This window comes from Oncorhynchus clarkii, chromosome 5 (assembly GCF_045791955.1).
Source record: "Oncorhynchus clarkii lewisi isolate Uvic-CL-2024 chromosome 5, UVic_Ocla_1.0, whole genome shotgun sequence".
NCBI lineage: Eukaryota > Metazoa > Chordata > Actinopteri > Salmoniformes > Salmonidae > Oncorhynchus > Oncorhynchus clarkii.
Window position 1 is genome coordinate 37,520,699 of NC_092151.1, and position 25,618 is coordinate 37,546,316.

Sequence of the window (25,618 nt, forward strand, 5' to 3'; positions counted from 1 at the left end):
GGCCCATGACAGCCCACTCAGAGTTTTCAAAAAGGCACCTAAGGACTCTCAGACCATGAGAAAAATATTCTCTGGTCTGATGAAACCAAGACTGAACTTTGGCCTGAATGCTAAGCATCACGTCTGGAAAAAACCTGGCACCATCCCTACTGTGAAGCATGGTGGTGGCAGCATCATGCTGTGGGGATGTTTTTCAGTGGCAGGGACTGGGAGACTAGTCACGATTGAGGGAAAGATGAACAGAGCGAAGTACAGAGAGATCCTTTATAAAAATCTGCTCCAGTGCGCTCATGACCTCAGACGGGAATGAAGGTTCACCTTCCAACAGGCCAATGGTCCTAAGCACACAACCAAGACAATGCAGGAGTGGAATTGGGATAGGTCTCTGAATGTCCTTGAGTGGCCCAGTCAGAGCCTGGACTTGAACCTGATCAAACATCTCTGGAGAGACCTGAAAATAGCTGTGCAGCGAAGCTCCAAATCCAACCAGACAGAGCCTGAGTGGATCTGCAGAGAAGAATGAAAGAAGCTCCCCAAATACAGGTGTGCCAAGCTTGTAGCATCATACCCAAGAAGGCTCATGGCTGTTATCTCTGCCAAAGGTGCTTCAACAAAGTACTGAGTAAAGGGTCTGAGTACTTACAGTGCCTTGCGAAAGTATTCGGCCCCCTTGAACTTTGCGACCTTTTGCCACATTTCAGGCTTCAAACATAAAGATATAAAACTGTATTTTTTTGTGAAGAATCAACAACAAGTGGGACACAATCATGAAGTGGAACGACATTTATTGGATATTTTCAAACTTTTTTAACAATTCAAAAACTGAAAAATTGGGCGTGCAAAATTATTCAGCCCCCTTAAGTTAATACTTTGTAGCGCCACCTTTTGCTGCGATTACAGCTGTAAGTCGCTTGGGGTATGTCTCTATCAGTTTTGCACACCGAGAGACTGAAATGTTTTCTCATTCCTCCTTGCAAAACAGCTCGAGCTCAGTGAGGTTGGATGGAGAGCATTTGTGAACAGCAGTTTTCAGTTCTTTCCACAGATTCTCGATTGGATTCAGGTCTGGACTTTGACTTGGCCATTCTAACACCTGGATATGTTTATTTTTGAACCATTCCATTGTAGATTTTGCTTAATGTTTTGGATCATTGTCTTGTTGGAAGACAAATCTCTGTCCCAGTCTCAGGTCTTTTGCAGACTCCGTCAGGTTTTCTTCCAGAATGGTCCTGTATTTGGCTCCATCCATCTTCCCATCAATTTTAACCATCTTCCCTGTCCCTGCTGAAGAAAAGCAGGCCCAAACCATGATGCTGCCACCACCATGTTTGACAGTGGGGATGGTGTGTTCAGCTGTGTTGCTTTTACGCCAAACATAACGTTTTGCATTGTTGCCAAAAAGTTCAATTTTGGTTTCATCTGACCAGAGCACCTTCTTCCACATGTTTGGTGTGTCTCCCAGGTGGCTTGTGGCAAACTTTAAACAACACTTTTTATGGATATCTTTAAGAAATGGCTTTCTTCTTGCCACTCTTCCATAAAGGCCAGATTTGTGCAATATACGACTGATTGTTGTCCTATGGACAGAGTCTCCCACCTCAGCTGTAGATCTCTGCAGTTCATCCAGAGTGATCATGGGCCTCTTGGCTGCATCTCTGATCAGTCTTCTCCTTGTATGAGCTGAAAGTTTAGAGGGACGGCCAGGTCTTGGTAGATTTGCAGTGGTCTGATACTCCTTCCATTTCAATATTATCGCTTGCACAGTGCTCCTTGGGATGTTTAAAGCTTGGGAAATATTTTTGTATCCAAATCCGGCTTTAAACTTCTTCACAACAGTAGCTCGGACCTGCCTGGTGTGTTCCTTGTTCTTCATGATGCTCTCTGCGCTTTTAACGGACCTCTGAGACTATCACAGTGCAGGTGCATTTATACGGAGACTTGATTACACACAGGTGGATTGTATTTATCATCATTAGTCATTTAGGTCAACATTGGATCATTCAGAGATCCTCACTGAACTTCTGGAGAGAGTTTGCTGCACTGAAAGTAAAGGGGCTGAATAATTTTGCACGCCCAATTTTTCAGTTTTTGATTTGTTAAAAAAGTTTGAAATATCCAATAAATGTCGTTCCACTTCATGATTGTGTCCCACTTGTTGTTGATTCTTCACAAAAAAATACAGTTTTATATCTTCATGTTTGAAGCCTGAAATGTGGCAAAAGGTTGCAATGTTCAAGGGGGCCGAATACTTTCGCAAGGCACTGTATGTAAACGTGATATTTTATTTTTTATTAATTCGCAAAAATGTTTGCAAAACCAATTCTTGCTTTGTCCTTATGGGGGTATTGTGTGTGCATTGATGAGGGATAAAAACGATTTAATCCATTTTAGAATAAGGCTGTAACGTAACAAAATGTGGAAAACGTCAAGGGGTCTGAATACTTTCCGAAGGCACTGTAGACCATATATTGTGTTCCTTACAGCAGGGGTTCTCAAATTGGGTTCCACAGCCAGCTGTCTAAATAAATAACTATTACTAACAACACAAACAACTTTTGACCAAGGGATTGGTGGAATAAGTTTAAGTGTGTAATGCAATACAATGTAATATTATTATGTTCTTAATTAACCCTGGGCAACATTGGCCTGGGAGGCTCACATGGGTATTGGTACAAAATGTTATCTTCGATGCTAAGAAATGGACCAAAATATAGAAATTTGCCAACATACAGAATTCTGGCCTGTATGATGCATTTTGCATCATATGAGCCAGATTTCTGTATTTTAAAAGTTACATATCTTGAAAGCTTGATTGCTAACATGCAAAACGTTTTGCGACTATATTAGCAATGGACTTATGAAACAAATACCAAAATGTTTTTGGGGGTGGAGTTTTCCTTTAAGGCAGCCCCCCCACACCTTTCTGAGGGGTTTAGCTAAATGCGGAAGACACATTTCGGTTGACTGCATTCAGTTACTGACTAGGTATCCCCTTTCCCTTAACCCTACAGTATATTCTAGAGTTTTATTTTACTGTAAACTGTAGTATTTATTAACTGTAAATACTACAGTAAATATTACAGTATTCACTAGTGTTTTCATAGACTTTCTACAGTGAATACTACAGAACAGTCTGCAAAAACACTACAGTGAATACTCAGTATTTATATCATAGTATACTATAGTATGTTTTTACGTGGGTTATTAGGCCTAAGATCTACAGCATATTCTCTGGTTGTCACATTCTGTGGATTCCTCTTCCCATGGCTTTGGCGGTCCTCTTTAAGTGTGACTAAACTATCCCAACATATTTCTATCAGAGGAATGTGACGAGAGATGTCGTTTCCCGATAAAGTAGCCCCGTGGAGCAGCAGTTGGAGTTAGACCGTATTGAAGCCCCTTTCAACATTCTCACTCTTGTTTGAGATTAAATTGGCATACATGCCAAATAGCACGCTACCTAAACGCAATGTGATTACTCATATTTGAAGCATAGGGCCCAAATAGCTGCTAAGTGCGGTGTTACTTAAACAAATTCTCTGCTGAAAGAACACCTGTTTGAAAGCCTCAAGGAGAATAAAATGTTTCAGGCCAAATAGTTTGCCCCTGGAAAGTGTAAAGACTTTGTTCCTCTGTGGGAGTATTTCTAGCCAAGATTGAGCTATGGGTTTTACTAAGTAAGACATGTTTTGACACAGATTAATAGGGATGGAGACACACACACACACACACACACACACACAAACAATAACCCTAATAACTGTGAGGAATGTTTTGTTGGATGCCAGGGATAACCTCCATGCTGGGCTGCAGGACAGGGCTGGGATGTGGATTCCGATTGGCCCCAGAGGAGAGGAGAACATGTCTCTGTCAGCCCCTGTCCTGGAGGTTCACCTGTCTGCTGTCTTTATCATACAGTACACCCCACCATTCCATGCACCATTCCATACAGTATATGATCTACACTGAGGGAGGGGCGTGCCTTCAACTCAATAATACAAAGGGTTTCTTAATGTTTTGTACACTCAGTGTAGATGGTACATTAAGGAATCACCATTGTACATGATCTTTCTGGAAATGGACACCATTATGAATCTGCTTCATGCTCTCGGGCCACACCAGTATAATAACCATGATAAAGGATGTGTGAATTGAGCGAACCCCGTAAATCTTTGCTATGGGGTTTCTCGCACTGTAGCAGCCTCTGAGTTGAGCTCTCACAAGTGTTTTATGTTCCGTCTCGATGTAAACTGATACTCCTCCCTGCTCTTGAGATCATCCCACTATCTCTTAATTGTTCATTTCTGGCATACTGTGCTTGTCAACTGAGTATTTTTCCCATTTTTCTATATGTAACCCTACGTTCTCAGCCCAAAGTATGGAGCTTGGAGATACCCTAATTTGGGCTTTTTGGAGGACTTGTGCAGGATCACAGGGCTATTAATTGTGATCTCCATGGCAATACGGAGATGTGGAGTGAGAACAGACCGACGTCCCAGGGGTCTGAGAGAACTTCTCATCCTCTCTGGGCATTGAGACACTCAGACACACCAGGTTCATCCACAGTCCAGCGCGTCTCTAACACCACGTCTCCCAGAGCCCGGCACCCCGCCTGCCTTACGGAGGTAGTGTTCCATATCCTGCTGCCCTGGAATGTAATTCAATGAAGAAAAATATGAACGCAAGATGCAACAATTTCGAGTTACAGTTCAATAAAGGAATCCAGTCAATTGAAACATACAGTTGAAGTCGGAAGTTTACATACACTTAGGTTGAAGTCATTAAAACTTGTTTTTCAACCACTCCACAAATTTCTTGTTAACAAACTATAGTTTTGGTAAGTTGGTTAGGACATCTACTTTGTGCTTGACACAAGTAATTTTTCCAACAATTGTTTACAGATGGATTATTTCACTTATAATTCACTGTATCACAATTCCAGTGGGTCAGAAGTTTACATACACTAAGTGACTGTGCCTTTAAACAGCTTGGAAAATTCCAGAAAATGATGTCATGGCTTTAGAAGCTTCTGATAGGCTAATTGATATAATTTGAGTCAATTGGAGGTGTACCTGTGGATGTATTTCAAGGCCTACCTTCAAACTCAGTGCTTCTTTGCTTGACATCATGGGAAAATCAAAAGAAATCAGCCAAGACCCTAGATCTTTTTTTTAATTTTTTTAATTCTGCCAAATCGGTGTCCAAAAATAAATATTTCCGATTGTTGAAAACTTGAAATCGGCCATTCCGATTAATTGGTCGACCTCTAATGCCAATTGCATGCGCCCTCAAAACATCAGTGGCGTTGTGTTGTGTGACAAAACTGCACGTTGTAGTAGGCCTTGTACCCAGCACAAGGTGCACCTGTGTAATGAATGCTGTTTATTCAGCTTCTTGACATGCCACACCTGTCAGGTGGATGGATTATGTTGGCAAAGGAGAAATGCTCACTAACATGGATGTAAACACATTTGGTACAAAATCTGAGAAATAAGTTTTTTGTGCGTTTGGAAAATTTCTGGGATCTTTTATTTCAGCTCATGAAACATGGACCAACACTTTTTTGTTCACTATACATACCACAATCAGATACTTTCAAGTACAGACTGTTGCCTCACAGCACAGAATGGATTGGATGTTGAACTCTATAACCTCGACCTGCTGCAATGGTGAGGCTACTCCTGTTTTATTGGAGCGACAAGAGACTTTCATGGTAATTTCCTCCTGTGCTACTCCAATGGGATCTAGGCTAATGGCTTACTTAACTTTTCAACCAATCAACCTGGATGAGCTACAGTCACTTTATCATTTGGTCTTTGGATGCAGATGCAAGTAGGGCTACTTATTGAGCTTAATGAGGATCCATTAAACCAAGCTGACAATATTTATAAGCCTTTTTATCTCACTATTGAGGTGGATTTCAAATCCAGTGTACACACAGGAATCATAGCCACGGGAAGTAGGGTGGTGGTGGGGGTGCTGCGTTTTCTTTGCCCAGGCTGAAGAAGTCTATATCGGTCTATTAATGCAGGACTAGTAAAGGCCCAGTGCACTTCTTTCGTGGAGCATGTTTAAAACAAATCTATTTGAAAGTTTACCAGCATTTGTAACTTCAGTCTGGTAATTACAGTGGGGCAAAAAAGTATTTAGTCAGCCACCAATTGTGCAAGTTCTCCCACGTAAAAAGATGAGAGAGGCCTGTAATTTTCATCATAGGTACACTTCAACTATGACAGACAAAATGAGAAAAGAAAATCCAGAAAATCACATTGTAGGATTTCTAATGAATTTATTTGCAAATTATGGTGGAAAATAAGTATTTGGTCAATAACAAAAGTTTATCTCAATACTTTGTTATATACCCTTTGTTGGCAATGACAGAGGTCAAACGTTTTCTGTAAGTCTTCACAACGTTTTCACACACTGTTCCTGGTGTTTTGACCCATTCCCCCATGCAGATCTCCTCTAGAGCAGTGATGTTTTGGGGCTGTTGCTGGGCAACACGGACTTTCAACTCCCTCCAAAGATTTTCTATGGGGTTGAGATCTGGAAACTGGCTAGGCCACTCCAGGACCTTGAAATGCTTCTTACGAAGCCACTCCTTCGTTGCCCGGGCGGTGTGTTTGGGATCATTGTCATGCTGAAAGACCCAGCCACGTTTCATCTTCAATGCCCTTGCTGATGGAAGGAGGTTTTCACTCAAAATCTCACGATACATGGCCCCATTCATTCTTTCCTTTACACAGATCAGTCGTCCTGGTCCCTTTGCAGAAAAACAGCCCCAAAGCATGATGTTTCCACCCCCATGCTTCACAGTAGGTATGGTGTTCTTTGGATGCAACTCAGCATTATTTGTCCTCCAAACACGACGAGTTGAGTTTTTACCAAAAAGTTAGATTTTGGTTTCATCTGACCATATGACATTCTCCCAATCTTCTTCTGGATCATCCAAATGCTCTCTAGCAAACTTCAGACGGGCCTGGACATGTACTGGCTTAAACAGGGGGACACGTCTGGCACTGCAGGATTTGAGTCCCTGGCGGCGTAGTGTGTTACTGATGGTAGGCTTTGTTACTTTGGTCCCAGCTCTCTGCAGGTCATTCACTAGGTCCCCCCGTGTGGTTCTGGGATTTTTGCTCACCGTTCTTGTGATCATTTTGACCCCACGGGGTGAGATCTTGCGTGGAGCCCCAGATCGAGGGAGATTATCAGTGGTCTTGTATGTCTTCCATTTCCTAATAATTGCTCCAACAGTTGATTTCTTCAAACCATGCTGCTTACCTATTGCAGATTCAGTCTTCCCAGCCTGGTGCAGGTCTACAATTTTGTTTCTGGTGTCCTTTGACAGCTCTTTGGTCTTGGCCATAGTGGAGTTTGGAGTGTGACTGTTTGAGGTTGTGGACAGGTGTCTTTTATATTGATAACAAGGTCAAACAGGTGCCATTAATACAGGTAACGAGTGGAGGTCAGAGGAGCCTCTTAAAGAAGAAGTTACAGGTCTGTGAAAGCCAGAAATCTTGCTTGTTTGTAGGTGACCAAATACTTATTTTCCACCATAATTTGCAAATAAATTAATTAAAAATCCTACAATGTAATTTTCTGGATTTTTTTTCTCTATGATGAAAATTACAGGCCTCTCATCTTTTTAAGTGGGATAACTTGCACAATTGGTGGCTGACTAAATACTTTTTTGCCCCACTGTATCTGTAGAAAACAGTTCATCTGATAATACTTGCGGAATGTAAAAATACTTTTTCCAATTTCTTGAAATACTTTGCAAATGCATCTTATTTCTATGTGAAAACTGATTGTCTATTCATTCATTTTCCATGTTTGTAGACGCTCTTATCCAGAGCAACTTACAGTATTAGTGAGTGTATACAGTAAATTATTACTGTACAAAAAGTGTTTGTTTTCCACGTTGTAAAAATATTCTATTTGATGTGGATGTTTTGTCTTTGTCCGTAACTTTTGTATCTTTTGATGTGAATGTTTGAGGACATTTTCAATGAATGCCATTAGAATGACAATCACAGAGAAAGGGACAGGGCAACAACTACAATTTCAACTATTTAATCCTGCAAGATACTGTTCTTAATTATACAACTACCTTTTTTGCCGAAGTGGAGATGCTGAAAAAATGTTTTTCCCAGCACTACAGACGTTTCTATCGGTCCGCCAATACTAGTGAAGGTCCAGTGCACTACTTTTTGTTGTAAAAAAATAAAACATTCTGATTTTTCAAGGGGTGCTCCCCAACTTCCCGCTGCTATGACAGGAATATCATATAATAGCAATGTGCTGTATATTTTATTCTGTATACTATGTTTTTGCACGAAGGAGGCGATAAGTCAACATCTTCCCCGGCCTCACCTGGATGTCTGGTTGAACCTACTGTGTTCGTCTATGTCTCTTGACTGCTCCTCTTCCTGTTTGACAGCCAGCAGTTTCTTTCCCCTTCTTATCTTGTACATCCTCTGAGATGGAGTAGCTTCCATTTTCCACTCTAATCCCTATCAGTGATTATAACAGGGCCTCACAGCCGGGCCCCATCCCCGGGCCCCCAGCCATTCTAACACAGCCTGACACACAGAGGCCCCTGCGCTTTGATCAGACTGTCCTTTATTCCTCTCCTCCTTATCCCTCCATCTGGGGAGCTTTCCCATAATCCCAGCCACCCGGCCCTGGCAGACCTAAAGACTGTCCCACAGATAGCATCTGAAGGCAGAGAGGGGGGGGGGGGGGGGGGCTAAACCCTGGGTTGATGTGTGAACGGCTGTGTTACCTAGTAAACCACACATGCATGACTGAGGCTGTATGGATCTCGTCTTTTATCACAAACACCCCTCTGGGTCTTTAAGCGCTTACACAGGAAAAAGCGAGCGCTGATTGAGGCGAAAACAGGCTTGTTGGGGAAGGGAAAGAAAGGGTGGCGTGATACTTTGTGTGCCCCTCCGTGTTTTGGTTTCTTTATTATTCTGTACGTGAATGTTTTGTCACTTCATTGAAAAGAATTGAGGTGCGACTTGTGAGATGGTTGCTAAGTTGTTGGTTCATCACACAGGAACGTAGCACCCTTCTAAAGCGGGTGATGTTAGAGGGTCACCAAAATAATTTATTAGAAGAAACAGCTCCTAAATAACTTGAGTGCACCTGTAGTTTACAATCCACTAGGTTTTGCATTACTTTGCGGCCATTCCTTGAATCCCTACAACTTCCCACCTAATATGTGGTAGAGCATCCTTGCCTAGCTGCTGAGATGTGTGAGAGACCCAGGATCGGCCCAGCCGTGGTGGGGTGGCGGTGGCCTCTGCTCCTGCCCTGTCAGCCATCAAGGCCATGTTTTGGAAAGAGGCTGGCTGAGATGAATTGAATTCCTGGTGTTGTGTGCTGCTACGTGAAAAGTTCTGCTGTCTTTAGTGTCTGGACAGACACCTAGGCTCCTATGTAGACAGAATAGAGACGTCTGTGAGCGAGCAGGTGGAACGATCTGTCACCCTGCACACTCCTGTCACCCACGACATGTATGCAATGCATACACACACACACACACACACACACACACACAAACATTCACATACGAATTCACATCACGCACTAAACTTGGTCACTGCGTTGCTAGTATGAGGATCAGCCTGAAAGCACTTCGTGCTAGCAACATTATTAAACACTTGTAAATTTGTGAGGTTTATTAAACAACTGCCAATACTCCCTCAGATGATCTGTCTTTGGCTGGCATCTGTGTCACCTTGTCAAACTTATCTAAACACAGTTGAGTGTGTGTCTGACTGTTGTAGTGTGTAGCGAGCCGTGCAGGAATCCATGCCTTGCTGTTAGTAGCAGCTCTGCGTGTTTATGGTCCTCTCCTGACCCTGTGACCCCCAAGGGTCAGGCCTGTTGAAACAGGCAGTGGGTCAGAGAGACACACATGCAAGAGAGACATACATTTGCAAGGCTGGTCTGCTAGGCTGACACATGGCACCAGGCGCCTCTAGTGTCTGCCCTCTGACTCATGTTTGTGCTAGTCGGCTTCCACTTCCCCATCCTCCTTTCCCCTCTCTACTGTCCCCTCTGTCTCTACTCTACTCCATCTCTATTTCTCGCTCTATTTTCTCTCATCCTGTACTCCCTTTTCCTCCCCCCTCCTCTTGTCTATCTCCTTAACCTCTTTAGAAGGGTGAACTACTGAGCGTCTGTTAAGTTAGGTGAAGGTTATAATGTTGAGTGAGGTGGTAAGGAGGCGTTTGGAACTTACCTCCTTAAGGCATCCTTAGGATGGGAAACCAACCGTGTTGGTGAGGTTAAAGGTTACACTTCCTTTCCCCTCTGACCCTACAGGCCTTGGTGGTCCCAGTCACATGACTGTCCAGTGTCCACGTTGGTATGTTTTAAAAGCTGCAGAATGCCTGCTTTGAGCCTGTCTGACACGTATACATATTTCAGGTCAAATTTATGGTTTGTTACCTGTAGAAAAAAATATGGCTATGTTTATATGACACCCTTTCAAACAGTCATTTTTTTTTCTCACCACTTTACCAGCATACTTCTTTTATACATAGCGTTGTGCAGCCCGGCACCGGTGACGGGTGGGAGTAGGGGTGTGCAGATGTGGGTATTTTAATAAACCCATTGAATTTACACCATCACAAAGAAATGCGTTATTGATTAGTTCAAGCAGGACCTGATCAGTCAACATACATATATTTTATAATAAGAATATAACAAAATATTAGTAATATGTTTCCCAAACTACGCAGGAACGTGTGGAACCCGTTATTCGTCAAAAAGTATTATTTTTTTAACAGAGACCATGCCCTTGTTTAGAATTTCTAACCTGGGTAAAATTGTGTGGGATGATTTTAATGTATTCGTTTTTTTTATCACCTTTTCAAGGAATTACAGAGAATATATGCAACCTCCCTCAAAATGCCTCCATTGACTTTTACCACCCTGTCCCTGTATTATCACTCCTCTCCTAGTAGCCAAGTCAATATTTGGTTCAACACTTAGAATTGACTCAACCGTATACAACCAGCTCAGCTGTGTTTGTGTACCTATCGGTGTTAGAAATATGTATGTTTGTTTTTTAATTCTTCCCATCCTGCGCCGTCTGTCTGCAGCACGGTTCAATAATGTGTTGAGCAGATGTAGGGAGTAAAATCAGGACTTCATGGAGGCTTCAGACACGCCTGTCAGGCTGATCTAGTGTTCTGTCTCTCTGCTCCGTTCCATAACCTCTCATCCTTCAACACATATCTGGCTGATACTATATGGAGGGGTATGGGAAGAAGGCTCAGAGACTAGGGAACATCTATATGATGTGAGTTACTGGCTGATAGGAATTGTGGAGTTGTAATAGGAGAGCTCTCAGAATATTTGGATGATAATGGAACGGTGGTATGTTGTGATTGTTAATGGATTTGAGGAATTTCTAGTCGGGGATATTGTGCACAGAGGTTCGGGCTACTGCTCATACAGTGCATCCGGAAAGTATTCAGACCTCTTGACTTTTTCCACGGTTTGTTACGTTACAGCCTTATTCTTTGATGGATTACATTTATTATTTTCCCCTCATCAATCAACACGCAACACCCCATAATGAGACATTTTAGGAAACTGAAATACCACAAGTATTCAGACCCTTTACTCAGCACCTTTGGCAGCGATTACAGCCTTGATTCTTCTTGAGTATAACACCTCAAGCTTGGCACACCTGTATTTGGGGAGGTTCTCCCATTCTTCTCTGCAGATCCTCTCAAGCTCTGGAGCAGGTTTTCAACAAGGATCTCTCTGTACTTTTCTCCGTTCCTCTTTCCCCTCAATCCTGACTATTCTCCCTGTCCCTGGTGCTGAAAAACATTCCCACAGCATAATGCTGCCACCACCATGCTTCACTGTAGGGATGGTGCGAGGTTTTCTCCTGACGTGACTCTTACCATTCAGGCCAAAGAGTTCAATTGACCAAAGAATCTTGTTTCTCATGGTCTGAGTTCTTTAGGAGCCTTTTGTCAAACTCTAGCATAAAGGCTTGATTGTTGTCCTTCTGGAAGGTTCTCCCATCTCAGCAGAGGAACTTTGGAGCGCTGTCTGAGTGACCATCAGGTTCTTGGTCACCTCCCAGACCAAGGCCCTTCTCCCCTGATTGAGCAGTTTGGCCGTGCTGCCAGCTCTAGCAAGAGTCTTGGTGGTTCCAAACTTCTTCCATTTAAGAATGATGGAGGCCACTGTGTTCTTGGGGACCTTCAATGCTGTAGAAATGTCTTGGTACCCTTCCCCAGTTCTGTGCCTCGACACAATCCTGTCTCCTCACTCTACAGACAATGTCTTCGACCTCATGGCTTGGTTTTGCTCTGACATGCACTGTCAACCGTGGGACCTTGTATAGACAGGTGTGTGCCTTAGCAAATAATTTCCAATCAATTTAATTTACCACTGGTGGACTCCAATCCAAGTTGTAGAAACATCTCAAGGATGATCAATGGAAAATGGATGCACCTGAGCTCAATTTCGAAGTCTCATAGCAAAGGGTCTGAATACTTACATAAATAAGTTTATTTTTATTTTTATTAATATTGAACAATTTCTAAAAACCTGTTTCCACTTAGTCCTTATGGGGTATTGTGTGTAGATTGATGAGGATGTTTTATTTATTTAATCCATTTTAGAATAAGGCTGTAAAGTAACACAATGTGGAAAAATTCAAGGGGTCTGAATACGTTCCAAATACACTGTATGTTAATATCATGTGTCGTTTGAGCATCTTGTGTGTTGGTTCATAAACCTCTACTCTTTCTCACTGTGTTCTCAGTACTGTTCGAACATGGGACCTGAGCTCTAACAAGAAGCACAAGATGTGCTTCAAACCCCGCTCCCTGCAGGGGAAGAAAGTCACGCCCACATGTTGCACCTACAGCCGAGACGGGAAGCTAGTGGCAGCCGGCTGCCAGGACGGAACCATCCAGATCTGGGACAGGAACCTCAGCGTGAGTCTCTCTGTCTCACGCGCTGACTCGCACACGCATAAACGACCACACGTACGAACAAACACACACACACAGTACCTCACCATTGTCTCACACTAGCTTATGCACACACTGTTAGTCACACATGAAGGACTCCGAGCAGGAGGCCAGGGGATGGGGTCAGAGTTCAAAAGGTCCCCAACACTAAGCAGGACCCAGCAGTAAATAAAGCCATAGGTGGGAAAGTGGCGTTTGTGTTTAATAAATAGCCTTAATTCAAACCATCCTGTCTGTTTTTTCCCATCTGTCTTGTATCTGGTGTGATATAGGATGAGGGATGTGTGGTATGCGGATGGAGAGGTCTCTCTACGTGTGTGGTGGGGGGACATGGTTGAATAAGAATGTGTCGTATGTTAGTGGGACAGATGGTTAGGTTTGATCCTCATTGCTGAGATGGAGGATTGTTGGTTGTTAGGCAGACATTTATTGTTTTCGGTCACTGGGGTGGGGGTAACCGTTTACATTACCCCCCCCCCCCCCCCCCCCCCCCCCCCCTGCTGGTATAGACTTTACAGTGAAGTGCTTGCTTACGAACCATTCCAACTCAGAGTTGGATCCATTCCAATGCAGAGTTTATAAAATAATAATGCAAAATGGAATCGTGACTAACATGAGGAATAAAATGCACAATAATGGAGCTATATACAGTACAGGGAGTACCAGATCAATGTACAAGGTAGATATGTACATGAAGACAGGGTAAAGTGACTAGGCATCTGGATAGATAATAATGAGTAAAATAAAGAACAGAGTAGCAGCAGCAACTGATGAGTGTAAAAGTGTGGGTATTAATGTGTTTTTGTTGTGTCGGTATGCCTGTGTGTGTTTGTGTGTGTATGTAGTGTTTGTGAATGTGGGAGGGTTTTGTGTAAGAATGACAGTTCAGTGTGTGTGTGAGCGAGTGTCTACAGTTGAAGTCGGAAGTTTACATACACTTAGGTTGGTGTCATTAAAACTCTAGTTTTGGCAAGTTCGTTAGGACATCTACTGTGTGCATGACACAAGTAATTTTTCCAACAATTGTTTACATATGGATTATTTCACTTATAATTCACTGTATCACAATTCCAGTGGGTCAGAAGTTTACATATACTAAGTTGACTGTGCCTTTTAAACAGCTTGGAAAATTCCAGAAAATGATGTCATGGCTTTAGAAGCTTCTGATAGGTTAATTGACATAATTTGAGTCAATTGGAGGTGTAACTGTGGATGTATTTCGAGGCCTACCTTCAACCTCAGTGCCTCTCTGCTTCACATCATGGGAAAATCAAAAGAAATCAGCCAAGTCCTCAGAAAAAGAATTGTAGGCCTCCATAAGTCTGGTTCATCCTTGGGAGCAATTTCCAAACGCCTGAAGGTTCCACGTTCATCTGTACAAACAATAGTACGCCAGTATGAGACCACGCAGCCGGCATACCGCTCAGAAAGGAGACGCGTTCTGTCTCCTAGAGATGTACGTGCTTTGGTGCGAAAAGTCCAAATCAATCCCAGAACAACAGCAAAGGACCTTGTGAAGATTCTGGAGGAAACAGGTACAAAAGTATCTATATCCAAAGTAAAACGAGTCCTATATCAACATAACCTGAAAGGCTGCTCAGCAAGGAAGAAGCCACTGTTCCAAAACCGCCATAAAAAGCTAGACTATGTTTTGCAACTGCACATGGGGACAAAAATCTTAATTTTTGGAGAAATGTCCTCTGGTCTGATGAAACAAAAATAAAACTGTTTGGCCATAATGATCATCCTTATGTTTGGAGGAAAAACGGGGAGGCTTGCTAGCCGAAGAACACCATCCCAACCGTGAAGCACAGGAGTGGCAGCATCATGTTGTGAGGGTACTTTGCTGGTGCACTTAAAAAAATAGATGTCATCATGAGGGAGGAAAATTATGTGGATATATTGAAGCAGCATCTCAAGACATCAGTCAGGAAGTTAAAGCTTGGTCGCAAATGGGTCCTCCAAATGGACAATTTTTTAAAATGTTTTAATTTCACCTTTATTTAACCAGGTAGGCTAGTTGAGAACAAGTTCTCATTTACAACTGCAACCTGGCCAAGATAAAGCAAAGCAATGCGACACAAACAGCAACACAGAGTTACTCATGGAATAAACAAACATATAGTCAATAGATATACAATACAATAGAAAAAGTCTATATACAGTGTGTGCAAATGAGGTAGGATAAGGGAGGTAGGCAATAAATAGGCCATAGTGGCGAAATAATTACAATATAGCAATTAAACACTGGAGTGATAAATGTGCAGAAGGTGAGTGTGCAAGTAGGGAAATGGGTGCAAAGGAGAAAAATAAATCAAATAAATAACAGTATGGGGATGAGGTAGTTGGATGGGCTATTTACAGATGGGCTATGTACAAATGCAGTGATCTGTGAGCTGCTCTAACAGCTGGTGCTTAACGCTAGTGAGGGAGATATGAGTCTCCAGCTTCAGTGTTTTTTGCAGTTCGTTCCAGTCATTGGCAGCAGAGAGGGGTGACCAGTGGGGGTGACCAGTGAAATATACCTGCAGGAGCGCGTGCTACGGGTGGGTGCTGCTATGGTGACCAGTGAGCTGAGATAAGGCGGGGCTTTACCTAGCAAAGACGTATAGATGACCTTGAGCCAGTGGGTTTGGCGACGAATATTAAGCGAGGGCCAGCCAACGAGAGCATACAGGTCGCAGTGGTAGGTAGTATATGGGGCTTTGGTGACCAAATGGATGGCACTGTGATAGACTGCATCCAATTTTCTGAGTAGAGTGTTGGAGGCTATTTTGTAAATGACATCGCCGAAATCAAGGATTGGTAGGATAGTCAGTTTTACGAGGGTATGTTTGGCAGCATGAGTGAAGGATGCTTTGTTGCGAAATAGGAAGCTGATTCTGGGTTTAATTTTGAATTGGATATGCTTAATGTGAGTCTGGAAGGAGAGTTTACAGTCTAGCCAGACACCTAGGTATTTGTAGTTGTCCACAAGTCCGAACCGTCCAGAGTAGTGATGTTGGACGGGCGGGCAGGTGTGGGCAGTGATCGGTTGAAGATCATGCATTTAGTTTTACTTGCATTTAAGAGCCATTGGAGGCCATGGAAGGAGAGTTCTATGGCATTGAAGCTCGTCTGGAGCTTAGTTAACACAGTGTCCAAAGAACGCCCAGAAGTAGACAGAATGGTGTCGTCTGCGTAGAGGTGGATCAGAGAATCTCCAGCAGCATGAGCGACATCATTGATGTATTCAGAGAAATTTGTCTGCCCGAGGCTTGTGGCACCCTCATCGAGACTGCCAGAGGTCCGGACAACAGGCCCTCTGATTTGACACACTGAACTCAGCTGAGAAGTACTTGGTGAACCAGGTGAGGCAGTCATTTGAGAAACCAAGGAAGTTGAGTCTGCCGATAAGAATGTGGTGATTGACAGAGTCGAAAGCCTTGGCCAGGTTGATGAATACAGCTGCACAGTATTGTCTCTTATCAATGGCGTTTATGATATAATTTAGGACCTTGTGCGTGGCTGAGGTGCACCCATGACCAGTTCGGAAACGTGATTGCATAGCAGGGAAGGTACGTTGGGATTCGAAATGGTCAGTGATCTGTTTGTTAACTTGGCTTTTGAAGACCTTAGAAAGGCAGGGTAGGATAGATATAGGTCTGTAGCAGTTTGGGTCTAGAGTGTCTCCCCCTTTGAAGAGGGGGATGACCGCGGCAGCTTTTCAATCTTTGGGGATCTCAGACGATACGAAAGAGAGGTTGAACAGGCTAGTAATAGGAGTTGTAACGATTTTAGAGGATAATTTTAGAAAGAGAGGGTCTAGATTTTCTAGCCCAGCTGATTTGTAGGGGTCCAGATTTTGCAGTCTTTCAGAACATCAGCTATCTGGATTTGGGTGAAGGAGAAATGGGGAGGCTTGGGCAAGTTGCTGTGGGGGGGTGCAGGGCTGTTGACTGGGGTATGGGTAGCCAGATGGAAATTATGGCCAGCCATAGAAAAATGCTCATTGAAATTCTCAATTATTGCAGATTTATCGGTGGTGACAGTGTTTCCTATCCTCAGTGCAGTAGGCAGCTGGGAGGAGGTGCTCTTGTTGTCCATGGATTTCTCAGTGTCCCAGAACTTTTTGAAGTTTGTGCTACAGGATGCAAATTTCTGTTTGAAAAAGCTAGCCTTTGCTTTCCTAACTGCCTGTGTATATTGGTTCCTAACTTCCCTGAAAAGTTAAATATCGTGGGGGCTATTTGATGCTAATGCAGTACACCACAAGATGTTTTTGTGCTGGTCAAGGGCAGTCAGGTCTGGAGTGAACCAAGGACTATATCTGTTCCTGGTTCTAAACTTTTTTGAATTGGGCATGCTTATTTAAGATTATCAGGATAGCACTTTAAAAGAATAACCAGGCATCCTCTACTGACGGAATGAGGTCAATATCCTTCCAGGATACCCGGGCCAGGTCGAATAGAAAGGCCTGCTCTCTGAAGTGTTTTAGGGAGCGTTTGACAGTGATGAGGGGTGGTCGTTTGAATGCGGAACCATTACAGATGCAGGCAATGAGGCAGTGATCGCTGAGATCCTGGTTGAAGACAGCAGAGGTGTATTTGGAGGGCAGGTTGGTTAGGATGATATCTGAGGGTGCCCGATTTTCCGTATTTGGGGTTGTACCTGGTAGGTTCCATGATAATTTGTGTGAGATTGAGGGCATCAAGCTTAGATTGTAGGATGGCCGGGGTGTTAAGCATGTCCCAGTCCGATAGGCTCCGATAGGCTCTAGACAGCTAGCGGCCCGCGGATAGCAGATGGGAATTCAGGGGACGTTGCATCGGAGGAGCCAGTTGAAAAACCCACTCGGGCGATTTACGTCAGTAGTCCAGTCATGATGGGTCATCGGGGCTCCGTGTCGGCAGTAAAAGGGGTCTAGGACAATTGGCAAAGTAAGTATTGTACCCCAAGTGGCTGATGGACCTCTTCGGCTAGCCAGGAGATGGGCCTAGCAAGGGCTAGCTCCAGACTAATTGGTAATCAATGATCCCAAGCATACTTCCAAAGTTGTGGCAAAATGGATTAAGGACAACAAAGTCAAGGTATTGGAGTGGCCATCACAAAGCACTGACCTTTGTTGGCAGAACTGAAAAAGTGTGTGCGAGCAAGGAGAGCTACAAACCCGACTCAGTTACACCAGCTCTGTCAGGAGGAATGGGCCAAAATTCACCCAACTTGGGTACCTTTAATTGACTATTTAGCAGTCTTATGGCTTGGGGGTAGAAGCTGTCTCGGAGCCTGTTGGTCCGAGAGCCGATACTCAGGGTATTGTTTGCTGGAAGGTATCAGAGTGAACAGGCTGGAGTCTTTGGCAAATTTCCGGCCTTCCTCTGACACCGCCTGATATAGAGGTCCTGGATGGCAGGGAGCTCGGCCCCAGAGATGTACTGGGTTGTGAGCTTTTGTAGCGCTTTTCAGTCAAGGGTGGTGCTTTGCCATACGAAGCGGTGATGCAGCCAGTCAAGATGCTCTTGATGGTTCAGCTGTATAACTTTTTGTGGATCTGAGGGCCCATGACAAATCTTTTCAGCCTCCTCAGGGGGAAGAGGCACTGCCGTGCCCTTTTCATGACTGTGCGGTAGCTGTCGACCGATTATGACTTTTCAACGCCGATACCGATTATTGGAGGACCAAAGAAAGCCGATAGCGATTAATCGGACTATTTTTTATTTAATTTATTTGTAATAATGACAATTACAATAATACTGAATGAACACTTATTTTAACTTGATATAATACATCAATAAAATCAATTTAGCGTCAAATAAATAATGAAACATGTTCAATTTGGTTTAAATAATCTAAAAACAAAGTGTTGGACTGCAGCGCCAGCTGTGCCACCAGAGACTCTGGGTTCACGCCCAGGCTCTGTCGTAACCGGCCGCGACCGGGAGGTCCGTGGGGCGACGCACCGTATATATATATATACATTGGGGCAAAAAAGTATTTAGTCCGCCACCAATTGTGCAAGTTCTCCCACTTAAAAAGATGAGAGAGGGGGGTGATCCATGTTAAGTCCTTAGTGATGTGGACGCCAAGAAACTTGACGCTCTCGACCCGCTCCACAACAGCCCCGTCAATGTGGTTGGGATGCGTGCTCTCACTTCTTTCTCCTACAGTCCTCGATCAGCTCCTTGGCTAAAGGGGAGATATGCTGGTCTAGGTTAAAGGGGTGGTCTGCTGCTTTAAATTCCAGGTAGCAGATAATGGACCCTAACAGATACTAATGTAGTTGGTGTTGTATATTAACTAATATACATGGGTTCTAATTTGAAACATTCTTTGTTAGTTTGCAATTGTACAATTTATGCTCCCTGCATATTAAAACCACAAAGACTGCCGGAATGCCCCGAACACAAGATCGTAATTTCTGTGAGTCACACGGTGGAGGAACTTAAAAATCTAGCTCGCTTATTTTTCTAGCGAGAAAGAAATAGCACAAATTCATTCAGAAATGGAGGAAGAGGATAGCTAGCTATAGCAAGCTAACGTTAGCAGCTGCCTCTTCAACAAGAATCAACTGTGACAACATTGATCGTAAGATCCAAAAAATAAACTTTCCCATTGAGTAAAATCCACCCCTCCTAGCGTCAAGTGTCAAATTTCAGTTTAGCCCACACTCGGCAGGCTATGTAGAAAACTCCCCCGGAGCCACAGAAATACAGAATTACCGCAACGCGCAGCCCCCTTGAAAACTTGCTTTATACAGTAACAGTGACCACCATCGCGGCCAAAACTATGTTTTCCCTTAAGATTGTACTGTTTATAGTATGACAGCATCAGTAGTTGGTTACGAAGAGATGGCAGACATGTTTACAGTTGGCTCTTTTTATTTGTGTTATTTACATGGAAGACGTGAGCTAAATGCGCTCGCTAACATTAGCAGAGAGGTAGCAAGTTAGCTCTTTGACTTTTACTTACCTGATTGACTTCCATGCTGACTGAAACCCATGATAATTCTCAGTCTCTGCTGGTGCTGCTGGCTGTTTGAGATGCTTTAGAAGTGACATTGATGGTAGGGACAGCATCCACTTTGAGAAGCAAGTTCTTGCTGAAGCACTCTTTCAAATTTGCATTACCCTGCAAATTGACGAGTAGACGCCCAATTCGCCTTACTCATTCTCACAAATGTCCCACATTTTATCAGATTTTGGTAACACTTACCGATTTTGTGCTTGTGGCTAAAACCACGTTAACCTAGTGCAAGTGAGGGCATTTCAAATAGTTGTTCTATTTCAGATGTGGGGTTGTGGGATTCCTTATGAAGTTAGAGCTGATTTGGGGAGAACCTCAAACCCAGCTTTTAGAACAACTTAATATAATAATAATTTGATTTAAGAGTTTGTAATTTGGGAATGTTTTCTTGGGGTGATCTAAGTTACTACTATATGCGTTTCTGGCATTGAGAAATAAGTGCTACACCTGGGGTGAATTCCTAGAGTGATAATGTCACATTCGAGGGTTCAACTAATGGTGTGAACAGCTTGGCGGAGAGGATACTGTGAATTGGAGAGGATGCTTCCACTGAAACAGTAAATCAATTCATAGCTTAGTAGACTTGCTATACAACTCTATTTGGGTGGCCCTAGAGTTTCGCCTAATGTTATTCATGGCGAACTGAATTTTCGAGTGCATGTGAACTGCACAACAACAGAAGAGTAACATATTCCACCTGGGGTTTTAACCTCAGAAATACCCTGCATGTTTTGGTCAACAGTCCACTATTACACAATACTGCTGCCTGATTCTGGCATAACTCAGCCGTGGCTGTAGTAAAGTATATAACCTAAGCGAAGCTCCACAGGCTATCCGTCATCCTGAACTTAGCCCAGTGAAAAATAGCCAGTGATGTAATAAGAGTCTATCTGTGGTGGGGTGTGATGATTGAGTGGACAGACATGGAGGTTGCAGGGAGGCCTAATCAAATCCACTCTCTTCTGTACTTTTCCACTATTACTTAATTAAGTAATCAAAGTGTGCATTCCATCCATCTCTCTGATCCCGACTGCACGGTTAATTGTGTATTTTGGATCCTGGGAAGCGTTCTTCACATTTGCCTGACTGTTCAGTTTTTCTCTGGAGATATGTGACAAAGCATCACAGTTAGGACCTTATCAAATCTGCAATGCGGAGAACGCGGACGGAATCACATTAAAATGAAATTCAACAATATTCAAATATTTATTGAACTTAGTAGGCAATCGACTAAATGTCTTTAATACATTTGTCCAAGTTTATCATAAGCATGAACAGAATGCATCAGTGATTCATATTTCCTGCAACTTTCAAGAGGCAACGAGCTTGCCGCTGTCTGTGAGTTGTGTGCACGTCTACCACTTTTTGTAGCCGTTAGCCATGATGCGAATGAAAACAGTCTTCTGGTAGATGGAAAAGCTTTCCCAACAAACCTTCTCATTTAAATATGAACTACAAAGTAGCCTATGCTTACCTGGGAGAAGGATATAATGATTATTTGCATCAATCCAGTGGGTGTTTGTTTGTGCTCAACAGAAACACTGCTAAACAGCCTCTTGCTAGGTTCCCACTGGAATTAAAGGGTAACTACACCCAAAAGTTATTTTTTATATAGTTCCCCAGACCTCAAAAGTGGTCTCCTGATGTCGTTTAAGCATTGTTTGTCTATTAAAAAGGTGTGATTTTGAGAGTGAAAACCTGAAAAAACAGGGGGAAACGGAAACTGATTAAATGGAATTTGGGAGAAAATAACTGAGCCAAAAAATACAACAGATTTTATAGAGCCCTTCACAGTGGAGGAAAATGACCTGCATTCAGCACTCGGATATGTCTCAATCTGCTTCAGTCGAGTGTCTCTCATGGAGTAGAATTTCTTGCCTGGCTACAGACTGAGGAGAAACAGGCCTTTTTTCCCCGGCTCAGACGGTCAGTCACATCTTCACTTCTCCTCTTCCCGGACTCTCCATGTCCTGCCCGACTGTCTACCCATGATCCTACCTGCGTGGGGGCTTTTGCGGCCGGTGGGTGACACGTCTCTGGTCTGTGTTGGGGTAGTGGGAAGAAATGACACGCCGCAGCTTCCTGTGGAGGGATCGGTGGAGAGAGCAGGTTTGGCAGTCTATCGCTCACAGCCTCACAGCTGTCACAGACAGACCTGACCCCCGAGAGGGGGAAAGAGAGAGAGAGCACTCTGGACCTGGCAAGAGGCCTACTGAGGCAATCTCTTTAAGTTTGAGGAGGTGTCAGAATGTCAGGACATCACTCCAGTTTGATTTCCTCCTAGTTATGTCCATTTCCTTAGTGTTTGTTGCCAGATTTCACAAGTCTTGTTATCCCACTAGAGTAGACTATTCACAAGGTACTCTAGTATACAAGGCTGAAGCTGGACTTTCATCATCTCTTTATTTATTCTTCCCATGTTAGCTTTTGCTTTGTTTTCCCCTTCTATTTACGCTTAACCAAAACAAAATCAGGACAACATTAATCCGAATGTTGACCGTCATTCATGCTCGTCTGCCTTGCTAACAGCTAAATCCTGGACCGTTGTAATTGGCTTAAGGAATGTTAGGAGATGATACAGAGCGTATGGGTTTCCCCTTATGCCTCCAGCAGCTCCCCCGATCCCTCCGTTCCGCTGAGGACCTTTCTGTGGACAGGGTTGAGTAGCTCAATGTGTGTGAATAGTAGTGTGTGTGTGATGTGACTGTTACTTAGTGTGAGGGGACGTCTGTGAGACAGTGACAGGCAGGCCTGATATCTGCAGACTCTCTGTGCAGTGAGTCGGGAAACAGGGCTCAGACAGAGGACGGTATTTGTTTAGAGATTATAACATTTTATATTCACAAATGTAACAATCCTTTTTTTGTATTATTACGATCCATGAACCTTTGGTTTTATCTGTAGCAGGCATGCTTTCAGTTTCACATTTCCTCACTCATTTTCTCACGTCTGCCAGAGAGTCTGTGAATTGAGTGATGCTAGTGAGTTTTCTGTTGCTATATTCCTGTCCTGCCAGCCCTAACAGATCCCAGAGACTTGCCCCCCCCCCCCCCCACCCCCACACCCCTGCATGGCTATAACAGCAGGCCCAGAGAGATTGAGTAAAAGCTCTCTAATTTATTACTTGTTCTTCTCCCAGACTAAATATTTACCCAGCATCCCATAGCAGCTTACAATAACACTGTGTGTTCCCTGGCCACCTGGGCTGGAGGGGCAAGTTTTCACTGAATGCCCTTTACAGTTACACATTTGTAAGAACCCTAGCCCTGGGACAAGGACATGTTTGTGACATGTTTGTGATTTAAATAGAGGACCCCAGAAAACATTATGACAAAACGTAATCAATTTGACTCTTATCACTCGCATAGATTTAGACCCACTTCCTAGCAACTCACTGCTGATGCCCTTTCACTGCTACTCCTCTTCACTCTGAAGAGGTTAGGATCAAGTCCATCTCTTGCCGTATCACTTCTATTACTCATGGGCAGAAAATGTCGACAGACAATATCAATTATCCAGCCGACCTTGATCTAGTGCTCGGACCGAAGAAGGATTATTGAGGATGACAGATCAGGCTCCTGAACCCTGACGTGGGATTGATTGATCCTGTGATGGGAGTCAAGAAAGGTCTCAGCCTTGCTGCTGTAGGGTCGGCAGTGATTGCGTGGCTTGCTGTTATTACTGCATTTGTGCCAGAATCACCCAGTTTCATGTCCAGGGTTGCCAGGTAATGTGCAGTGGTACTTTATGGTGCTGCTGGGAAGCCTTTCACACTAAGAATGGGTGACGTACGGGTGAAAGCGGTGCGTGGAGACGCTGGCCTCGGTTCCAGAACATTCCCACAGAGACGTACGGAATGTTATGTCGTCAGTGTTCTCCTCCAAGCCCTTCAGAGTACAAAGTGCATCAACTCGAGGGGTGGTTTCAATCAGGCAGTGGTCAGTGTTAGTGTAGTACAGAGCCGTTACGAAACGTCTGTGCGAAGTTCTGCACACCATAATGAGGAGGAACATACAGTCCTTTGTGATATTAATGTGTTCAATCCATACTGTTCATATGCATATTGTGACGGCATTAAGTCAAATTTGGTGATAAACCTCCATCCTGTTTTTATTCTAATCACACACTGTATACCTGCCTGGGTAAGCGGACCAGAGCTGGCCAACACATCATTTGCAGTCACTGGCCTAATGGGACCTCAACGCAGCAGCAATGTGACTCTGCACAGTGTCACTGTAAACCAGTAAATCCCAGGGCCATAAAAGATTGGGCCAGGGACTTTGGCTAGGAACTGCCTGCAAAGGTCTAAAAACACAGGCCCAATGAAAATGTTTCAAGGAGAAGCCCAGGCCCTGACAGAAAGCTGGAGCAGCTACTCAGCGTTCTTTATGATCCTGTCTTCAGGGAACCCTTTGGAGTGTGAACAAACTGCCCCAGCTGGGCCTGTCTGGCTGGCTGAATGCATCCTGCCTCCTACAGACACAATACCACAATATCACAGCCTCCATCACAGCTGGGACTGGTAGACTAGCAGCCAGCCAGTCAGGGAACTGGGAGATTTGCCTTGTGGCAAAGGAATGCCACTGACAGCCTCCAATATGGTTCTTAACCTGTTTCTACATCCTAAAGTGAAGAGATTTTATTCCCTGCATTTTGGCTAAGGCTTTATGACTTAGAGAAATGGTGGTTGGTGGTTCCTTTTAACATGAGTCTTCAATATTCCCAGGTAAGAAGTTTTAGGTTGTAGTTATTATAGGAATTATAGGACTATTTCTCTCTATACCATTTGTATTTCATATACCTTTGACTATTGGATGTTCTTATAGGCACTTTAGTATTGCCAGTGTAACAGTATAGCTTCCGTCCCTCTCCTCGTCCCTACCTGGGCTCGAACCAGGAACACATCGACAACAGCCACCCTCGAAGCAGCGCTACCCATCGCTCCACAAAATCTGCGGGGAGGGGAACATCCACTCCAAGTCTCAGAGCGAGCGACGTTTGAAACGATATTAGCGCGCACCCCGCTAACTAGCTAGCCATTTCACATCGGTTACACCAGCCTAATCTCGTGAGTTGATAGGCTTGAAGTCATAAACAGCTCAATGCTTGCAGCACAGCGAAGAGCTGCTGCCAAAACGCACGAAAGTGCTGTTTGAATGAATGCTTACGAGCCTGATGCTGCCTACCATCGCTCAGTCAGACTGCTTTATCAAATCATAGACTTAATTATAACATAATAACATACAGAAATACGAGCCTTTGGTCAGTGCGCGCAATGAACGCAAGAGAAGTGACACAATTTCACCTGGTTAATATTGCCTGCTAACCAGCTTAATATGCAGGTTTAAAAAATATATACTTCTGTGTATTGATTTTAAGAAAGGCATTGATGTTTATGGTTAGGTACACGTTGGCGCAACGACAGTCCTTTTTCCACGAATGCCCACCGCATCGATTATATGTAACGCAGGACACGCTAGATAAAGTAGTAATATCATCAACCATATGTAGTTAACGAGTGATTATGATTGTTGATTGTTTTTGTAAGCTAAGTTTAATGCTAGCTAACAACTTACCTTAGCTTCTTACTGCATTCG

At 43.6% G+C, this 25,618-nt stretch overlaps 1 protein-coding gene across 1 annotated transcript in view; it reads left to right on the plus strand.

Annotated features, from left to right (window-relative positions):
* LOC139408775 (WD repeat-containing protein 70) overlaps positions 1–25,618 on the plus strand; it is an 84,382-nt gene that overhangs the window by 24,257 nt on the left and 34,507 nt on the right. The window contains exon 10 of the mRNA XM_071153086.1: positions 12,809–12,983. Coding sequence (XP_071009187.1) covers positions 12,809–12,983 — 175 coding nt within the window. The remainder of the gene's footprint in view (positions 1–12,808; positions 12,984–25,618) is intronic.